Below are 16451 nucleotides of genomic sequence, written 5' to 3'. Positions count from 1 at the left end.
CAGGTTAAAATTTAACGTTGGGACAGACGTTTTTTGACAAAAAGCGACGGAAAAGAAATATTGATGCCCTCTTCTTTAAATGTTCAATTTTTTCTTACACAAACTACATTTCAAAGAAATATAACCACTTTAGAAAGCGATATTTTATGTGATGTAAGTTTTTTTTTTTTAATATTGAGAAAACAATGCTGTAGAATGTTTTCTCTTATCCTCAAATCCACAACACAAACTTAAAAGAGGCTCTAAATATAACAAGAGCTCTTTTCACTTTCACTGAGTACGCGCACGCAAGATTGTTCAGTTCATTTGTTTTCAGTCAATTTTTTTTTCTATTTTGAAAGAGACTTGTTGAAACATGAAAAGAATTCCAAGAATGTAACATTTCACCCTTTAACTGTGGAAACAAAATACTTTGTGCTGGGATCCATTCGTTTTCCTTTTCGTAAATGTCTTCTTATCTTAGTAGGTGTATACCCAAAAGATTAACAACCTTATCTTAGGTTTTTTTCTGTTAGTTTGCAAAGAAAGGTAACAAACACATTTAACATGGAACAAAGCGATGATTGTGTTTTTTGATTCTTAAACTAAAGAGGAAAACAAACAGGATTCATTTCATTGGAAAGGTTTCGAACTACCTGTACAAAACAAGGAAAAAAAGCCTTTAACCTTATTGCTTCGTTGTGTATGTCATTCAAATTTCAAAAGCGATTTCATACCCCAATAAAAAAAAAAACAGATTCTTCATCGTTTATGGCATCATTTTTTCTTGTTTTATAATCAAGAACACTTTCACCGTTACCTTTCCTTTGAAACGCTTGTGGAAAATTACATTGCTCATTTTGTTCCTCGTTTCTTCTCAAACCCTAATATCGTAAAGTTCACATTAACACCTTACCATGTTTTTCCTGGTAAGTAGAATGTTAGCCTCTTACTAGGATATATTATTATCATCGACTTGAGGCGTTCAATAATTTTTTTTTCATTCAAGATACCCAAAACCCAATAACTCGGCCTATGTGTACTATTATCAATTTGAGACTTTGGGTAAAACACTTGCACCTACATTCAAAAGATCCCTTGTTGAGGAAAACTGCGTCCTACTCTTCTCTTGTGTTATGTCGACTAATGTTATATGTATGTTTGTGTGTTTGCGTTCCAGAATTTTATTTATCAGTTGAAAACGTTACAACCACTGAAAAAAAAAGGTTCTACATTCCATTCAGGTTGTATGTTTTATAAAGATTATTATATGGGAGGAACGTATGTCAGAATGATTTTAAATCTTTTTTAATTGCTTTTTTTTTTAATCATTAGAATAGAACAATCTCAGGCTGTCGTTATTTATGATTGTCTTTTTCAATCGAATCAAACAAGCCAACTGCTAAGCGGTTGGGAAAAAAAAGATTGTTTCAATTATAAACTTAACGATGTACGTCAAATTAACAGAAAAATTGCAGAGTATTATTTATCTTTAGATTCCATGTTTTTATAACCTATGTGATCAACCTGAAGAGATTAAAGAAAGAATTACCAATGGAACATGGATTGGTTATCTTTATGGAATTCAAAAAACCAAGGTTACAAATGAGAAAACCTCTGAATCGCGCGAATTCGTGAATGAATTATTAATAGATATCGAAAAAGATTTGTTAGTTATTCCGAAAATTTTTACACAAAAATCCTCAGGTTTATATCTCATTGTTTTCAAGGTATTAAGGAAAAAATAGACCTTTTTTATTTGTTTAATTTAATATAAGGAATTTTTTTGTATGTGCGTGTCAAGTATGAAGACATATCTTTTTTAATGCTTTTTAATCAATTACCTCTAGACGATTGTGTTACCTTACAAAGTATGACACAGGGTATTTTTGGAACATCGATAGCGCTATCCTCCTGGTTTTTTCTTCTGACCAAGTTTTTATGCGACGAAGAATTCGGTTTACCAATCTTCTTAAAAACAATACGTTCCGCTTTACCAGAAGAGCGCACACAGTAAAATATTGCACGAATTTGTCTTTAAAAAATCATACAGTTTTAGAGATTATAATAGTGTATCCTCAACAATTATCCTTGATAACGTTCAAAAATGGTACGGTTTTAATTACTCTACATTACCTCACTTTTCTTAGGTCAAATTTACTCTTCAACCATACTTCAATGTCTTGTATGAACAAAAACCGAGTACAACCCCTTTCTGTAGTAAAAAGTACGCTCAATTAAATAAGTTCGAAAAACTGTGATATTTCAATAAAGCAATTCTTTTATATAGAAAGAGCAGACATGGCTTTACACCAAGAAAAAAATATTCTATGGATTCTCTATAATATTTTCAACTTTCCATATAGTGGTATGATAAAAATTAAAAAAAAAAACAAACATGTGTTTCACTTTTCCCCTAGTAACATGCAATTAAATATATATTGAATTGTACAGAAACGCTTCAAACAATTTCTGTGAGATTTAAAAACACTGCAAAAATTAGTTTACATCAAGATTTTCAAAGGTCAATTGTCTTTCTGATATTTTTTTCAACTAAAAAATATGTTTTCAGATCTTTTTCTTATCATATCGGAGAAAAACAAACAAATGATGATAACGGGGAAGGTAAAAAAATTTGATTGATTAATGTGTGTTGTATAACATTTGTTTTTGTGTTTTCTAGATGAATTTTTAAATAAAACAATTTTGGAGCATTTTTAAGAAAACCTGAAAAAGAAACTTTGTAATTTTTTGAAATTTATCTAATAAATTTATTCCAAGTCCCATGACACAGTAGCACTTAATGTTTTAATAAGTATTTTGTAAAGTGCTTTAGAACGCAGTTCGCACTCTGAACTTTTGTGGCTCACATTAGTGGGACAGAAAATGATTCATATAGATATTAATTTTTTAAAAATACAACAGAAATCTTTTGGGATGGAGCAAACCTTTGTCGCCATTAAACCGGATGCGGTTAAAAGACATCTTATCCATGCTATTATTGAAAGATTTGAGAAAAAAGGCTTTCAATTAATTGGTATGAAAATGGTCGTACCTTCCACAGAGTGCTTGGAAAATGTAAGTATCCGGATGATTTGAAATAAAGTAAAACTCGTCACACTTTTTTTTTTAGCATTATGAGGAGCACAAACATAAATCATTTTTTCCTCATCTTGTTACATTTATGCAATCCTCCCCTGTCGTTGCAATGGTATGGAAGGGACCAGATGCTATAGCGCAAGCTAGAAAAATAATAGGTGCCACGCATCCTCTTCAAGCAGATGTTGGAACAATCCGTGGAGATTATGCAATTGTTTGCGATAAAAATTTAGTACATGCAAGTGATTCTATTCAAGCAGCTAAAAAAGAAATCAACCTGTGGTTTAAATCAAATGAGCTATTCGTATGCGATGATAATACCTATTGAAAGAGTGATGTGCATATTTTTATAAGGCTTTCATTACTCTTTTATATCCTATTTCTAAAATTCAATTCTTTTTAACAAAACTCTGGACAGTAACCGCACTGTCGTGCAGTACATAGTTTGAAACGCACATGAAATCATTGTGGTGATATTAAAAGAGACGTAAAGACTAAAGTTTGTAGTAGCTTTTACAAATTATTCAATTGAATAGAATCATTATTGAACCGTATTCATTTTTTATACAATAGCAGAAATGTAACAGAAATATATCTAGGTACCTTAAATACTTGTGTAGATTGAAACAGTCAAGAGATTAACGTTTTCTTTTTTCTAAGGGAACTCATAAAAACGAAAACTTGTCGAATTTAGAAAATTTGAACGAAACTTAGACATTATGCAACAACGTAACCCATAAAGCAATACACCTCAAACGAGTGGTTTGATAAAACAAAAAAATCATTGAATTTTATTTTCGCTAAAACTTTTCAACATCAAGGTACCGTTATGACTAGCCGATACATTTAACAGAAAAAATATGCGGTTATTTTGTAGGTTCCTTTAGTCAGAAATTTTTACCTATGACTGTACGCGATTTAGTAAATAAATTTTTGAAGCCCTGGGTCAAGGGTGTACCGATTGTGGTCATCACCAGTGGAGGAACTGCTGTACCAATAGAAAAAAATTGCGTTAGGTTTATTGATAATATATCAACAGGGCATCGTGGAGCAGTCAGTGCGGAGTAAGACTTTAACAATCACATTGACTTATGATTTTTGTTTAGAGCATTCCTCAATCAATTTGAAAATTGTTTCGTTATTTTTTTATCAAGACAAGGATCTGAGCAACCATATTTTAGAAAATTACACAATGCTCTAGACTGTCGAGGGTATGATAGAGTTTTTGTTGAGGACTATTGATGAATGATGGCATCTCGTAATAATGTGAAATTATTTCTTGTATTTTTTGTTATTAGATTTGAGGGAATTTTTTCGGAGGATCAAATAAGTAAAAAAAGCAAAATGTTTTTTTTTTTTCTATTTAATTTTGTACTGTAGGTATTCAACCTGAGATTCTAGAGACGTTTAAAGATTACCAAAAGGTAAAAAACTTTTGCATTTTAAGTCTGAATGCATTGTCTCGAATTCTGACATAATTGTCAATGCATTAAGAAAAACCTTCATCTATTAGCAGTGGCTTTTTAAATTGCTAAATAACGATACGGTGACTGTACGAAAGAAAATATCATGCATTTCAATATTTAAATATTGTTTCTCTTCTACTAATTCTTTAACAAATTATTGATGTTTCAACGTTTTACGTGTCTGGAGCACCCGTCTTAAAATAATTATTGAAATCATTATTCTGATTTATTAACCTTTTAGATGACATTTATCTGGGGACAAAGTTTAATAATTGTTTTACTTTGTTTTTGCGCAATTTATTTTTAGGTAAAGGATCGAATTTCCTATATTCCATTTTTTTCCTATGATGACTACGCTTCGATTCTGCTGTAAAATCAACCGTTTTGTTTGTTTTCATATAAAAGTTGTTTAGGACTGTGTGTGAAGAAATTAAAAGTTTTGGAGCTTATGTTATTTTTTATTTATGCGCTGCTGTGTCGGATTTTTATATACCAAATCATAGTATGGTAAGAGTGCGTAACGTATGGCGTTTGGTAATTTTTTTTCAATAAAGTCACTTCACAAAATTCAAAGTGACCAAGAAAGGAATATTGAATGGCCACGCTTATGTAAATGTCCTAAATTAATGTAAGATTTGTTACATCTCTATTAGAAAAAAAATAAAACATCAAATGATCTGTTTCAAATGTGCTTAGATGTGATGTAAGAAGAATTTGTGCTGAAGCTTTTATAGTCGGTTTCAAGGTAAAGCAAATGATGTTTAAACAAATTTTATATGAAGAATATGAAATCGTTTTAATGTAAAAGCTGGAGACAGATAAAACACTGTTACCAACTAAATGTAAAGGCTTATTACATAGAAGTAACTCGAACATGGTAAAGTTAACTATAAGACGATAATTAAGAAGGAAAACCGTTTTCAGGTAATAGGCAACCTGTTATGTACAAAAGATCGTGAATTAACTATTTTTGAAAAGGATCGAAATAACATAGTACTTCAGGTACAGATTTTGTTTTTCTAGTGTGGAAATTGCTTTTTCTGATAATAAACCTCTAGAAAAACAAGGAAATGTCCTTAGAAGAATCTGTTGTTCAAGTAGTTATTCAAAAATTTTTATTATATATGAATGTAACATTGCCTTGATCATACTTAGTACGTGATTTTTTTATGGTGTTAATGAATTCGACTTTTAAACAAGCGTGTTGTTTAAAATCTTCATTTTTCTTTGAAGAACATTTCTTTATGTTTTGTTATCCACCTTTTTAATCAATTCCAAGTTGCCTTATAATTTTTTTTCAAAATATGATGAAAGATTGTAACGAGTTAATTTACCAGATCAAGCGCCAGCAACATTTTCGTTTACTCCGATCAACCTTTGATGTGTGGGAATATAATGCTTTACAATATGAATATGAAAGACAAAGAAGAATTGTTGCTGGGGAAACGGCTACGGGTATTTTAAATATAACAAAAGCATTGAAGTGCTGGAAGGTATATAGTCAGTGGAAGCGGAATAAAAAAAAATGTATTCGTCATGTTGCGTATGTTAGTTTTTTTTTTTTTTTTGTTTTTAAAATCAAAATGTTTTTATTACAGTTTTTCCCATTGCTTACACCGATGGTTCTCTCAAACAGTTCAAGTAACCCATGAGAAGTCTTTGAATACTTTCCCACAGCTTATAGCGAATCTTGTAAGAATTTCCCGTAACGCACAATGCATTAGTAAAATGACTGGTCAAACAATGGTATTTTACGATTTCGAAAAACATATCAAAGGATTTTCAGCAGTTGGATTCTGTGGTTTATTGTCTTTCGTGTCAAGATACACAAATTACCAAAAAAACATACTGAGCGTGAGAAGTGATGTGCAACCTACATTCTTAAGCAATGTACGCATGTTGTATGTGGCCCGTTGTATTCGTGTCGAAAGTGAAACATGGCAAGGTTTCTTCGCATTGGAGTGTATTGATGTTCCCTGGCCGATTCATCATGGAAAATTATGGAATCGGCACAAAGCACTTGCCTCACTGTTTCGCTGGGTAATCAATAGTTAGAATTTTCACTTTGATTTTTGAATTTATAGGCCTTATTAAAAGTCCAATTAAATAAATGGTGTTTTTATTTAAAGTATAAGAAAGAAATGAAAAAACGCCGCATCCTTTTGTCATGTCGTATGTGGATGTCGTATGCTTTTAAAAAAAAATACAACACTAGGCACAAAATATTAATGGAAGAAACGTTACGTAAAACCTTAGCTACTTGCTTACTTCGTTGCTCGTGGGTTGTCTGGAAAGTCGTGTTTTTCAAATCTCTCAAGCTAAAAGAATTATGTTTTAAAGTGGTGTCAATAAAAACCCAAAAATCGGTAAAGTCAGCTTGCGGGATTTGGAAGCAATCGGTGACGCATTGGAGTTTACTGAAAAGTCGCGAAGAGTTGGTTATTTTTTTATTTTGTTAGAAAAGCTCAACTAATGTGTGTTTATTAGATTTCTAACAAAGCAGTGGACTCTTCTTTCAAGTTTACGACAGTGGCGTTCTTTTATTCAGAACAAGACATTTGTAATTGTGTCCATTAAAAAATTAAAAGTGAAGACAAACCAAACAATTTTAAGACAACATTTCATTTCTTGGCGGATGCAGTTTTTGTAAGATATTATTTTGTGAAACGTTAAAATTTCCGCTTACTGTTTCCTTCTGACTAGGCATTGCATTCTATGTCAAATGATTCAAAAATCACGGACTGAAACATCAATAAAATATGTTTTGGTGGTGTGGAAGCGTCAGGCGGATTTTCAAAAAAGACTTGAAAATTTTTTTTTATCTTGTATAGAACGTATGACTCAAAAAAGTATCCAAGCCTGGCGTTACAAGGCTTTATTTTTTGAGAAAGTCAAGTGTTATGTAAGAATTGAAAGCGCATTTTGATTCAAGAACTAAATTTTTTTCATTATCTAGTTGTTGAAAAGAGAAAAAAAAATGGTTTCTTTAGCTTTTTATCAATGGTCATATTTTCAACAGTGGCATTACCATTTCGAGATGAAAAAAAAATATCTTCAAACTCATTTAAATCAGTAAGTTCTGTTTGTTATTGATGCAATACAACATGTGGAATGGCTCATCAATCATGCTAGGCGACAATTGAATCGAATCTATAATTATTTAAAACGCTGCAGTCGCTTACGACAAGGTTATCGTAAAGCTAGCGAAATGTTAGAGAAATATGTTTGTATACCTAACGCTATAAAGCGTTGGGTTATCATAACAAAAAACAGTATGAATGTAAGTAAGGCTATAAACGTATTGTTTAGAAAATGTTTGCCCTTTAGATGGAGCAAGAAATTGTTTCCGTTATTCAATTACAAAAAATGAAACGATTATTACAAGATTGGAAAGCTCAACACAAGAATTTAAAAGAAGAAAAAAACTTTCATGACAGGCAACAAAGGGCTTTAATGCTTGTTCTACACAAAAAAAAACAAAGTTTATGGCAGCAATGGTTTCGTTATACGCAATTCTGTTCGAGGTTACGGGATCGGCAAGTTGCTTGTCAAACAGATTCTCTGTTTTGGTACGTTTTTCGTACTGGAGTATGTTCATCTGAAAATGTTTTTTGTCATTTCAATAAAAAAAAAAAATCGACTTTTGGTTTTTTAAGAAAAAAAAATGTGACAATTCTATTTAATGCTGAAACATTTGTTACTTTTATTCAATTTTGTTTCAATGCTCAAGAATTTATTTTTTTTTGGGCTTCTCTTGGAAATATTTTACAAGACATTATTTTGCATCGGACTTTCAAATTGAAAACAAAATTGGTTTCAGCTTTGAAACACTGGGAAAAGTCCAGCCATTTTCATCAAGTCACAAAATGTTTATACAAGCGTTTGGAAATTCAACAAAAACAACAATTGAACATGGTTTTAAATGAGTGGGTGCATTACGTTGTACATGAACAAAAAAAACGTTCACTAAAGGTCATTCGACTTGAACAAGTTGAGAGTCATTTTTTCAAAACATGGAGAGACATTTTCAATTTAAAAGTCGACTTGAAGAAAACAGCAGATTCTCTACAAACACGTACAACTTCAAAGTTTCTAGCCAATTATTGGTCACTCTGGTTGACATATTATAAACAACAAACATCGTAAGTGTCCACAAAACCTGTTGAAATTTTTTTTTTAAATCTCTTGTGTTGTGTCAAATTTTTCATTTCCCTTTTGAAATACTTTAAAGGCTTCAATTCAAAGCTTATTGCGTACATTGTCAACGGTGTGAAACTCAGTTAGCGTCTGCCGTTTTTTCATGGTAAACTTTCAATTCGTTGTTAATCTCCTCTTAGTGTGTTTTGCGAAAAAATATGTTTCACACTTGTCTCAGGTCCTCTTTCACAAAAATGCAACGAAAAATGAACGATGCTTTAAGTGCACTTGATACAAAACGCACATTTCACAGACTTGAACATTGTTATTTTTCATGGAAATCTCTTTTACAAAACCGCGTTCAGTGCCAAAATTTTTTTATCTTTCTACATGTTCGTTTGATTCAAACCCATTTGTTACCCGCTTGGAATATATTTGCTACTAAAAAAGTGAAATCTGAGGTCAGTGAATAACAAAAGAGTTATGTTTTTCTTGTTGTTTTTTTGGTAGTTAACACATACATACGTTTACAATGTTGAAACACATACATGTCATGTGATTGTGAATCCCTGTGTTGACACTTTTTGCTAATTCAACAACAAGTGGTGCACGTTTTGTGTATTGATGTTTGACTTGGGCCTTGCGTTTTTCTAAGAGAATTGATTGGTGTATTTGTTAAACGAATAGACTCGAATGTTTTGCATGTTTTTTTTTCAATGTTTAAACGACTCGAATTTTGCCTGTTTTTTTTCTCAAATGTTTAGATGACTCGAAGGTCACAAGAAAGGTTGTTTGTACGAAAACGACATGAAAACTGTCTGAAAGTTTGGTTCTATTTCCAACAGCATCGTAGAAAATTCGCGAATTTGTGTAGGTTTTTAAGCCAAAAGATAAAACAACGGTATTATAAAAGATTAGTGGAACGTCATAGAACGTTAACGTGTGTTTGGACGAAGTATTGTTTCCAAAAGTGTTTGAGTGTGTGGGGAAAAATGATTTGTATAAAAAAGAATTTAATGAAAAAGATGAGTACGTAGGTGAAGGAAGTGGCTAGTGTTCTTAACTTTTGAATTTATATCTTGTGGTGTGTTGTTTTTAAACAATAGATGCTCTCAAGACGCTCCACCATTTTCATCTCATGACCTATTTTTTTCAAAGAATTTGGTTAAGATCAACATGTTTTGTATTGAAACTGAAATTTCGACTATTTCTGTTTGTCACGACCTTACCAACGATGACCCAAGGAACGTTTGAAAGATCAGCAGGAAGTGTTTATGCTGGGTGCTTAAAGATATTTCAACAATCAGCGGGGAAGGATTTATGCATTAGCTTGGAATTTTTGAAAAAGAATCAACTTGATGAGTATGAAATTATAGCGTCATCTCGGGAACGGAAAACATCCTTATTGTTTTTAAAAAAGCTACAAAAAGAAACTCCAATGCAAGTGTTGTCAAGACGTTTGTATGATTCCCCTACTGATATGTGTTATGCTCATTTGCTTACAAATTTTAATCGTATGAGACGTGTTCAAAAAGGCTGCCAAAGTTGGAGTTCCTGGACTTTTGATCGGAAAAAAAAACACATAGCCGAAAAAAGATGTTTTTATATTATTAATTGGAAATATCAACTTTGTGTTTTACGTGGATGTATGACTCAAATGAACAAGGTGTTAAAAGAACTACACATCCGACGGGATACCCAATGTTTCGATTTGGAAAACTATTTACATATGAAAAGTCAAACACGTTTTTGGGAAACTTGGCGACTTTATGTGCTAACCAGTGTAATTCAATTGGAAACCAACGTGCGACATGTTGCCGTGAAACTTTGGGGTCACAAAAGTCGTTTAGCAAGAGTGTATGGTGTTTATAATGAGGTCGATCGTCTTTTCACCGCTTGGACTTTTTTTACAAAACAAAGCCTCACTCGAATAGTGGTTTTTAAAAAGAAAACTGTTCAAAACGTTTTACACAATTGGAAGTATTTAACCCTTTGTGAGCGGTTTATCAAAAACAAGTCAATAAAAAGTTTGCAAAAAGTGTATTATACGAAATGGCGAAAACGTTTTCAACTATACTATTCAACGCAACGCTTAACTTTTATTTTAAATCAATGTGTTCGGTCGTATGATCCTTTTTTTTTTTTCTTTCGAATGTTGAAAATTTTAATGGCACGTCATTGTTTTCAACTTGAATCAAAGCGAAACGTTATTGAGTGTTGGTCATCTTTGTATTGCGGTTTGATGAAAAGAGTCAATGATTTTAAAACGCGTCATCACGTACGTGTTTTGAAGAGAGAAAAGCCATTAGAGCACATCCGGTGTTAATCGTTGTATTAGTTTTTCCTTTTTATATTTTCTTATTTTTTTTAGAAACGTTTAACTATAAAATACTTGTATTCCATGCAACAGCGTGTTCTTTCATCACTCCAGGAACGTTTACTGGAAACGACTCTTCACAAATTGATTCATTTTCAATTACGTCGACGGTATTGGAATCGATTCCGCAGTTGTTTTAAGCATGCTGATCATCTGCATGGGATTGCACGGCGTTTTAATGCATTTTATTCTTTAAGCAAAAGTCTTAATGTATGGATGCATTTTACTCGCTCTAAATATTGGATACGTTCCGTTGAAATGACCACTTTAGCTGGTATTTTTCAATGTTGGAAATATGTACGACATTGGTGGATTCGTTTCGAAATACATGAAACGTATTTGTTTGTCATGTTGTAGACGGCATCTTTTCAACAACGTCACACCCTCTTTCAATATCAATTAAAAAAACGTACTTTTCAAATGTTTTCGAAAAGTATTGATTCCATCAATCGTTCACGTCGTCTTGATCACATTTTGTAAAACATTAAAATTTCTTTTGTTTGATCCATTTTACATTTTTATTGTTTGAATGCTTTTTTTCAACTTATAGGAAATGGAAATCTCAACATATCTTTTTTCAACGGTGGAGTCGTACACTGACACTCATTCGAAATTTGAAAAGTCATGTGAAGATTTTACAAAACCAATTGGAATTCACCATTAAAAAAAAATTATTTCATGAATGGCTCGAACAATGTCGAATGTATGTTGTTTCTACTGACGTTATACATGATTTATTTAATAGCTGTGTAGTCACCGCCAAAAAAAGTATCAACATTTCGTTAACGCAATTTTATGTGACTCAAGCGTTAGGCTGCCCTTAGTTGAAAGAATCCAATTGCATTATCAAACAATACTTAAAAAAGACACTTTTCAGCAACTTGGTGCCTACACGCAATCAATTGTCAAACTGGAAATGATTTTTATAAAATCTAAATTTAAATCATGGAAACAGTTATTTGACTCTATTCAACAATATCAAAAAGATAAAAGAACCAAAGTGTTACGAGGACTTGAAATGTAAACTTATGTTGTGTGAAAGACGTAATGTGTTTATTGTCCTTTCTTAATATGTGTTAGATGGTATTTCTATACGTTGCGTGAACGAAAAAAAAAAAAATGGCTTTTTAAAGAAAACCAAATAAGACAGTGTCGTTTACGAATCAATTTAGGTTACGTTTTCAATGCGTGGAAATATTTTATTTTGCACAGCCAAAGATTACGCGTTATTCGCCAAGAACAAACAGAACGTGTTTTGACAAATTGTTTTATTCAATGGAGATTACTATTACGAACTCAATGGTGTCAAGAAACGATTTCTCGCATTAAACCTTCCATTTTAAATGGATTGAAATTAAATGGATTCATGGATCATTCTTGGAGTTGTTATATCTCTCACAAAAACTTGAGACATATCGTCTTTCAAACATGGCTATTACGAACTTACCGTCTGTCGTGGAATCGTGAATGTGTTCGAAGGCAAAAACTTTTGTATCAATCGGCGTGTGAAAAAGTAAGGCACTTTTTAATGACTTGAAAGAATTAGTGTAATGAATGCTTCTTTAGAAAATAAAATTATGTTTGCTTCAATGGAAGCAATTAAAACTTTCAAAATAAATAGGTTTTTTGATGGATCCATCTGTCGCAAGTAGGACCTTTTAAAAATAATGCATGTAGAGATCTGTTTTGTAGTCGATCAAAACCTCATGATCTAATCTGTGGTAACGTGTGTTAACTATTCAACCTAGTTTTATGTGTATGTGTCATCCTATTTTATAGTTTTTTTTTTATTTTGTTTTAAAAAAGATTCTTATTAAACTCGAAACAAAAATTCTTTTATTGATACTAAATAGACTAACAATGGCTTCAGTTCATGTATCAAGACTTCTTGATGGTACCTTGAAATTAAAACACTAAGAACAATTTTTCATTCTTCTCGTCTATACCTCAGGCGCTGTTATGGCAATATTTCTTTTATTTTTATCAGGGTAAAAAATGACTATTTCTCTTTACTATCACAAGACGTACACCTGATCTATCTATGTGTGTGTGTGTGTGTGTGTGTCGATTACAAAAAAGAGGGTCGTTATTCATGCTAGCACAATTATGGACATTGTCGCAAAACACAATGTTTGACCAGTGGAAAATCGGACAGATTGTTCGTTCAGTTTTCCCTTTCTCGGTAAATCGGATATTTAAAACAAATGGTTGCTAAGAGACATGAATGGTGCAGAAACGGTTTGAATTTACCTTGTCTCACATGCTTCTATTTTCCATTGTGATATGTCTTCTAAGTTTTCGGTGCCGTTTCTTTTATTTACTATTTGATTTATGACATTCAAAGTCTATTTTTTGTAGATCGGATCCGATTCCTGTGGAACAAGTGAAAAAAGACAAACGACGAGATTAAATAATGTGGCTTAGCTTTGAGTGTCACGATAAAATGTGTGATTTAAAAAAAAATCATGTTATGAACTTTAAAATAACAACTCTGTTAGGTTTTGATAAGGTTTAAAAATAAAACATTGTTGGACAGAACATTACACTCCTGCTTTTAATAAAAAAAATTACATAACGTTTTTAGTTAATAGATTTCCTTCTTCAATAACAGCTGAAATCATAGCGACAACACGCGTTAAGCGACGACGATCTTTACCAAGGAGTGCACGTACAGGTTGTGGCTACATGTTTTTTTTTATTGTTAAATATGAGTTTTGGGGCAATAACAACTTACTAAATTTTCTATTGATTTTTGTTGATAAAAACGTTGCGTAATAACAACAAGTAAAGCTGCGGCTGCAATAAGGTGAACAGGTATTCCTATACATGTGTGATGTAATAAACTTAATTCAGCAATGGAATTTGCTTCAGCTGCAAGTCGTTCACTAAATTCGACTAGCGTTAAATTTTTCCATTCGCCTAAAGAATGATTTTTTTGAAAATGGGTTGGAGAACTGAATCCTTTTTGTCCATTCCCTGCTACGTAATATAAAGATTCACTGTTCCAACTTTCTTCAGTCGTTTTATGAACGTTTTCATTCAATGTCGATGTTTTTAAAAAACATTCTTTTTCTTCTTTAACGTTACAAATATTTTGTTTCTGAATATAATCCATAAGAGGTTGGGATGATAATTCTACCATTTTATACATAAAGTCTAAAACTGTAGGAGACTATAGAAAAGCCATCCCGAAAAACAATTTTGAAAGAAACATAACCGATGTGTTTTTACGAAATCTTACATAAAACATGAAATCAAATTCTCTTGAAATTTGAATTTCCCAATGTAAAACATCTTGTCGACCGCGTTCTAATCCATTATCAAAAACTTTACAGATATCACTCAAGCTTAAACACCAAGAATCTTCTACTTTGGAACAAATATAAAGGCAAGCAGCTCCAACAAGCTAAAACATGACAACAACATGAAGAAGAAAAAACCAATTGACGTATTGTTTTAAAAAATTCTTTTCACTCTTCTTCAAAATGTTTCCTACTTCAATAGATGCTGCCACGCGTTCCTTTATATTTGTACTTTTGCAACGACCTAAATGGCTTAAGTAACGATCAAATAAATTAATTGCCATATGAATTGAAAAATCACTAATAGGTGTGGCAATACCACGCCCTAAATCGACAATACATTGCAAAACAAGGCGTCTAGAAGCCGCTGAAACTTTTTTTCCGTAAAGACATTTTTTATAATTTTTAAAATAATTAGGACATGCGACCATCGTATTCTAAACCAAGGACAAGAAAAAATTTACTTGTTTCACACAAAAACCAATTTACCGCATCTTGAATATTTTTACATAAAAATACATTCATATAATAATAGCGTTCGTCATTTTTCCACCTCACATCATTTTGACACATTTGATTCAACAAATATTCGGAGTTTTCAGAACGCATTTTGGATACGGCCACAGGAAGACAAGAACGTTTTGGGGACACTATAACTGGAGCGTCAGGCATTGAAGATGGGTAATCATTCTTGTCTTCTGCACACGGTTCAACAATATCAACTGTCATAAACGATTTATCTTTAGAACTCTTCTCCATCGTTCCATCTGCAATAACAAGAAAATGTCACTACATGCATTGCCCTCATGCCTTTATTTATCGTCCAAAGCAACAACTCGACTTGCCCAAATCCGATATCGGAATACTCTCTCCATTTTCCTGGCTTGACACCTGCGAAGTGTTTTTTCTGATAAAATTCTCTTCCGAACATTCTTTAAAGGTAGACGAGAAATCTTGTAGCGTGGCTGAAATCCACAGGACAAACACAAATAACATAAATTTTCTATAAACTCCACCTTGTTGTGTTTTACTTGATGCGTTCACAAGCGATAGTTTGTTGATAGGGTTACACGGTCGAAAATAGTTTCTTAAATCTTGGAATGACCTTTTACGGCATGAATTCTTTTGAGGAGGGAAACATTTTGCTAGGGTATGACATGTTGGTTGTGCAGAATTTGAAACACACGACAGGGAAAAGTGCGGCTTATTTACAGTCATGCACACTCCTTGATTATCTTTGAAGTTAATAAATAAAAAGATAAACCATGGAACATAAGTCTTTTATTGCATCATTGAACTGTTTCGTTAAAAACATTATTTTACCTGAACTTTTTTTACTTTTATAACAATTACAATCTTGCTCAACATTGTATTGGAAAGAAGTATTCTTTTCTACTTGTTTAGAAGAAGTATTGCCAATTAATAAGGAATCGTTGATCGGACAATGTTGAACAATTTTTTGTTGCGGTGACTTGACATAAAAACATTGCATACTTTTTTGTAAACAATGCGTATTCGAATCAGTCTTTACGGTTCGTCGAACACGTTTAGGACACCCAGCTGTAACTGTTGAGTGGCCCATATACATTTGAAGTGGTAGAAATTGATTACAAGACATTTTTTTCAACAAAAAAAAAGAAAAAAATTGTTTACTCGGTTAAAATCTCTCTTCGACAAAATAATGAACAAATTCAACTCGATCATACAAACAACTAATTTTATTGGTTTCTTATACGAACCTCATACCAAACCAAAACAAAAAACTTTCTCATTAAGATTAATTTTTTCCAAAATGCGTTCCCTTTTCTTTTTAAAAAGCTAATTTTAAATTTTAGCAGGAACACACAAAAAAAAAAAAAACATACAAAAAACAGTTTTCAAAGAAAAAACATATAATGTTTTCTCTTTACAAAAAATCCTTACGTTTAAAATAAAACAAGCTCTTATATTGAATGGTTACTCCAAATGTAAAAACAAATTAACATTGTTATGTACGACTTATTGAAAAATAGTTATCTACTGTGAAACATTTTCATGAAATTCCATGCCGGGAGTTTTTTTTCTGTCTTCTCCTGTTATTTTCTTTTTTAT

General features: G+C 32.0%; 3 protein-coding genes across 21 annotated transcripts; 2 read left to right on the top strand and 1 right to left on the bottom strand.

Annotated features, from left to right (window-relative positions):
- Positions 1-40: 40 nt before the first annotated feature.
- On the top strand, positions 41-5764 carry LOC128882938 (uncharacterized). Of its 10 annotated transcripts, XR_008458626.1 has the most exons (18): positions 51-153; positions 195-277; positions 342-414; positions 464-528; positions 591-682; positions 737-908; positions 989-1044; positions 1160-1260; positions 1315-1429; positions 1476-1709; positions 1784-1992; positions 2033-2089; positions 2130-2206; positions 2270-2347; positions 2434-2503; positions 2552-2604; positions 2663-3057; positions 3113-3516. XR_008458626.1 is itself a non-coding variant. In XM_054134801.1 (14 exons), the coding sequence occupies exons 6-13, from the start codon at positions 1015-1017 to the stop codon at positions 2322-2324; spliced, it is 894 nt and encodes a 297-aa protein (XP_053990776.1). In that variant the 5' UTR covers positions 41-153; positions 195-277; positions 342-462; positions 516-682; positions 737-908; positions 989-1014; the 3' UTR covers positions 2325-2347; positions 2434-2454. The 10 variants fall into 10 exon arrangements, 3 of the variants coding, with proteins under 3 accessions (XP_053990776.1, XP_053990779.1, XP_053990778.1); XR_008458628.1 differs by having other exon boundaries at positions 342-462; positions 516-682; positions 2039-2089; XR_008458624.1 differs by having other exon boundaries at positions 342-462; positions 516-682.
- On the top strand, positions 5715-13557 carry LOC128882935 (uncharacterized). 10 transcript variants are annotated; one of them, XR_008458620.1, is made up of 23 exons: positions 5715-6087; positions 6143-6584; positions 6629-6978; positions 7032-7190; positions 7248-7446; positions 7501-7616; positions 7677-7824; positions 7872-8686; positions 8776-8847; positions 8920-9142; positions 9446-9710; positions 9788-10959; positions 11053-11355; positions 11416-11534; positions 11609-11761; positions 11812-12078; positions 12139-12571; positions 12625-12706; positions 12865-12952; positions 13010-13046; positions 13138-13240; positions 13292-13359; positions 13417-13557. XR_008458620.1 is itself a non-coding variant. In XM_054134795.1 (16 exons), the coding sequence occupies exons 1-16, from the start codon at positions 5849-5851 to the stop codon at positions 11880-11882; spliced, it is 4854 nt and encodes a 1617-aa protein (XP_053990770.1). In that variant the 5' UTR covers positions 5715-5848; the 3' UTR covers positions 11883-12017. The 10 variants fall into 10 exon arrangements, 3 of the variants coding, with proteins under 3 accessions (XP_053990770.1, XP_053990772.1, XP_053990773.1); XR_008458618.1 differs by having other exon boundaries at positions 12625-12779; positions 12838-12952; XR_008458619.1 differs by having other exon boundaries at positions 12625-12814.
- Positions 13535-16422, bottom strand: LOC128882936 (uncharacterized). Its single transcript, XM_054134799.1, has 9 exons — positions 16284-16422; positions 15684-16178; positions 15392-15595; positions 15206-15325; positions 14850-15127; positions 14555-14797; positions 14300-14464; positions 13793-14230; positions 13535-13739 (listed from the first exon to the last, which is right to left on the bottom strand). The coding sequence occupies exons 2-9, from the start codon at positions 15976-15978 to the stop codon at positions 13626-13628; spliced, it is 1857 nt and encodes a 618-aa protein (XP_053990774.1). The 5' UTR covers positions 15979-16178; positions 16284-16422; the 3' UTR covers positions 13535-13625.
- Positions 16423-16451: the final 29 nt, after the last annotated feature.

This window comes from Hylaeus volcanicus, unplaced genomic scaffold, assembly GCF_026283585.1.
Source record: "Hylaeus volcanicus isolate JK05 unplaced genomic scaffold, UHH_iyHylVolc1.0_haploid 12197, whole genome shotgun sequence".
Lineage (NCBI taxonomy): Eukaryota > Metazoa > Arthropoda > Insecta > Hymenoptera > Colletidae > Hylaeus > Hylaeus volcanicus.
Note: the sequence above shows the minus strand (reverse complement) of the source record. Positions and strands in the feature narration are given on the sequence as shown.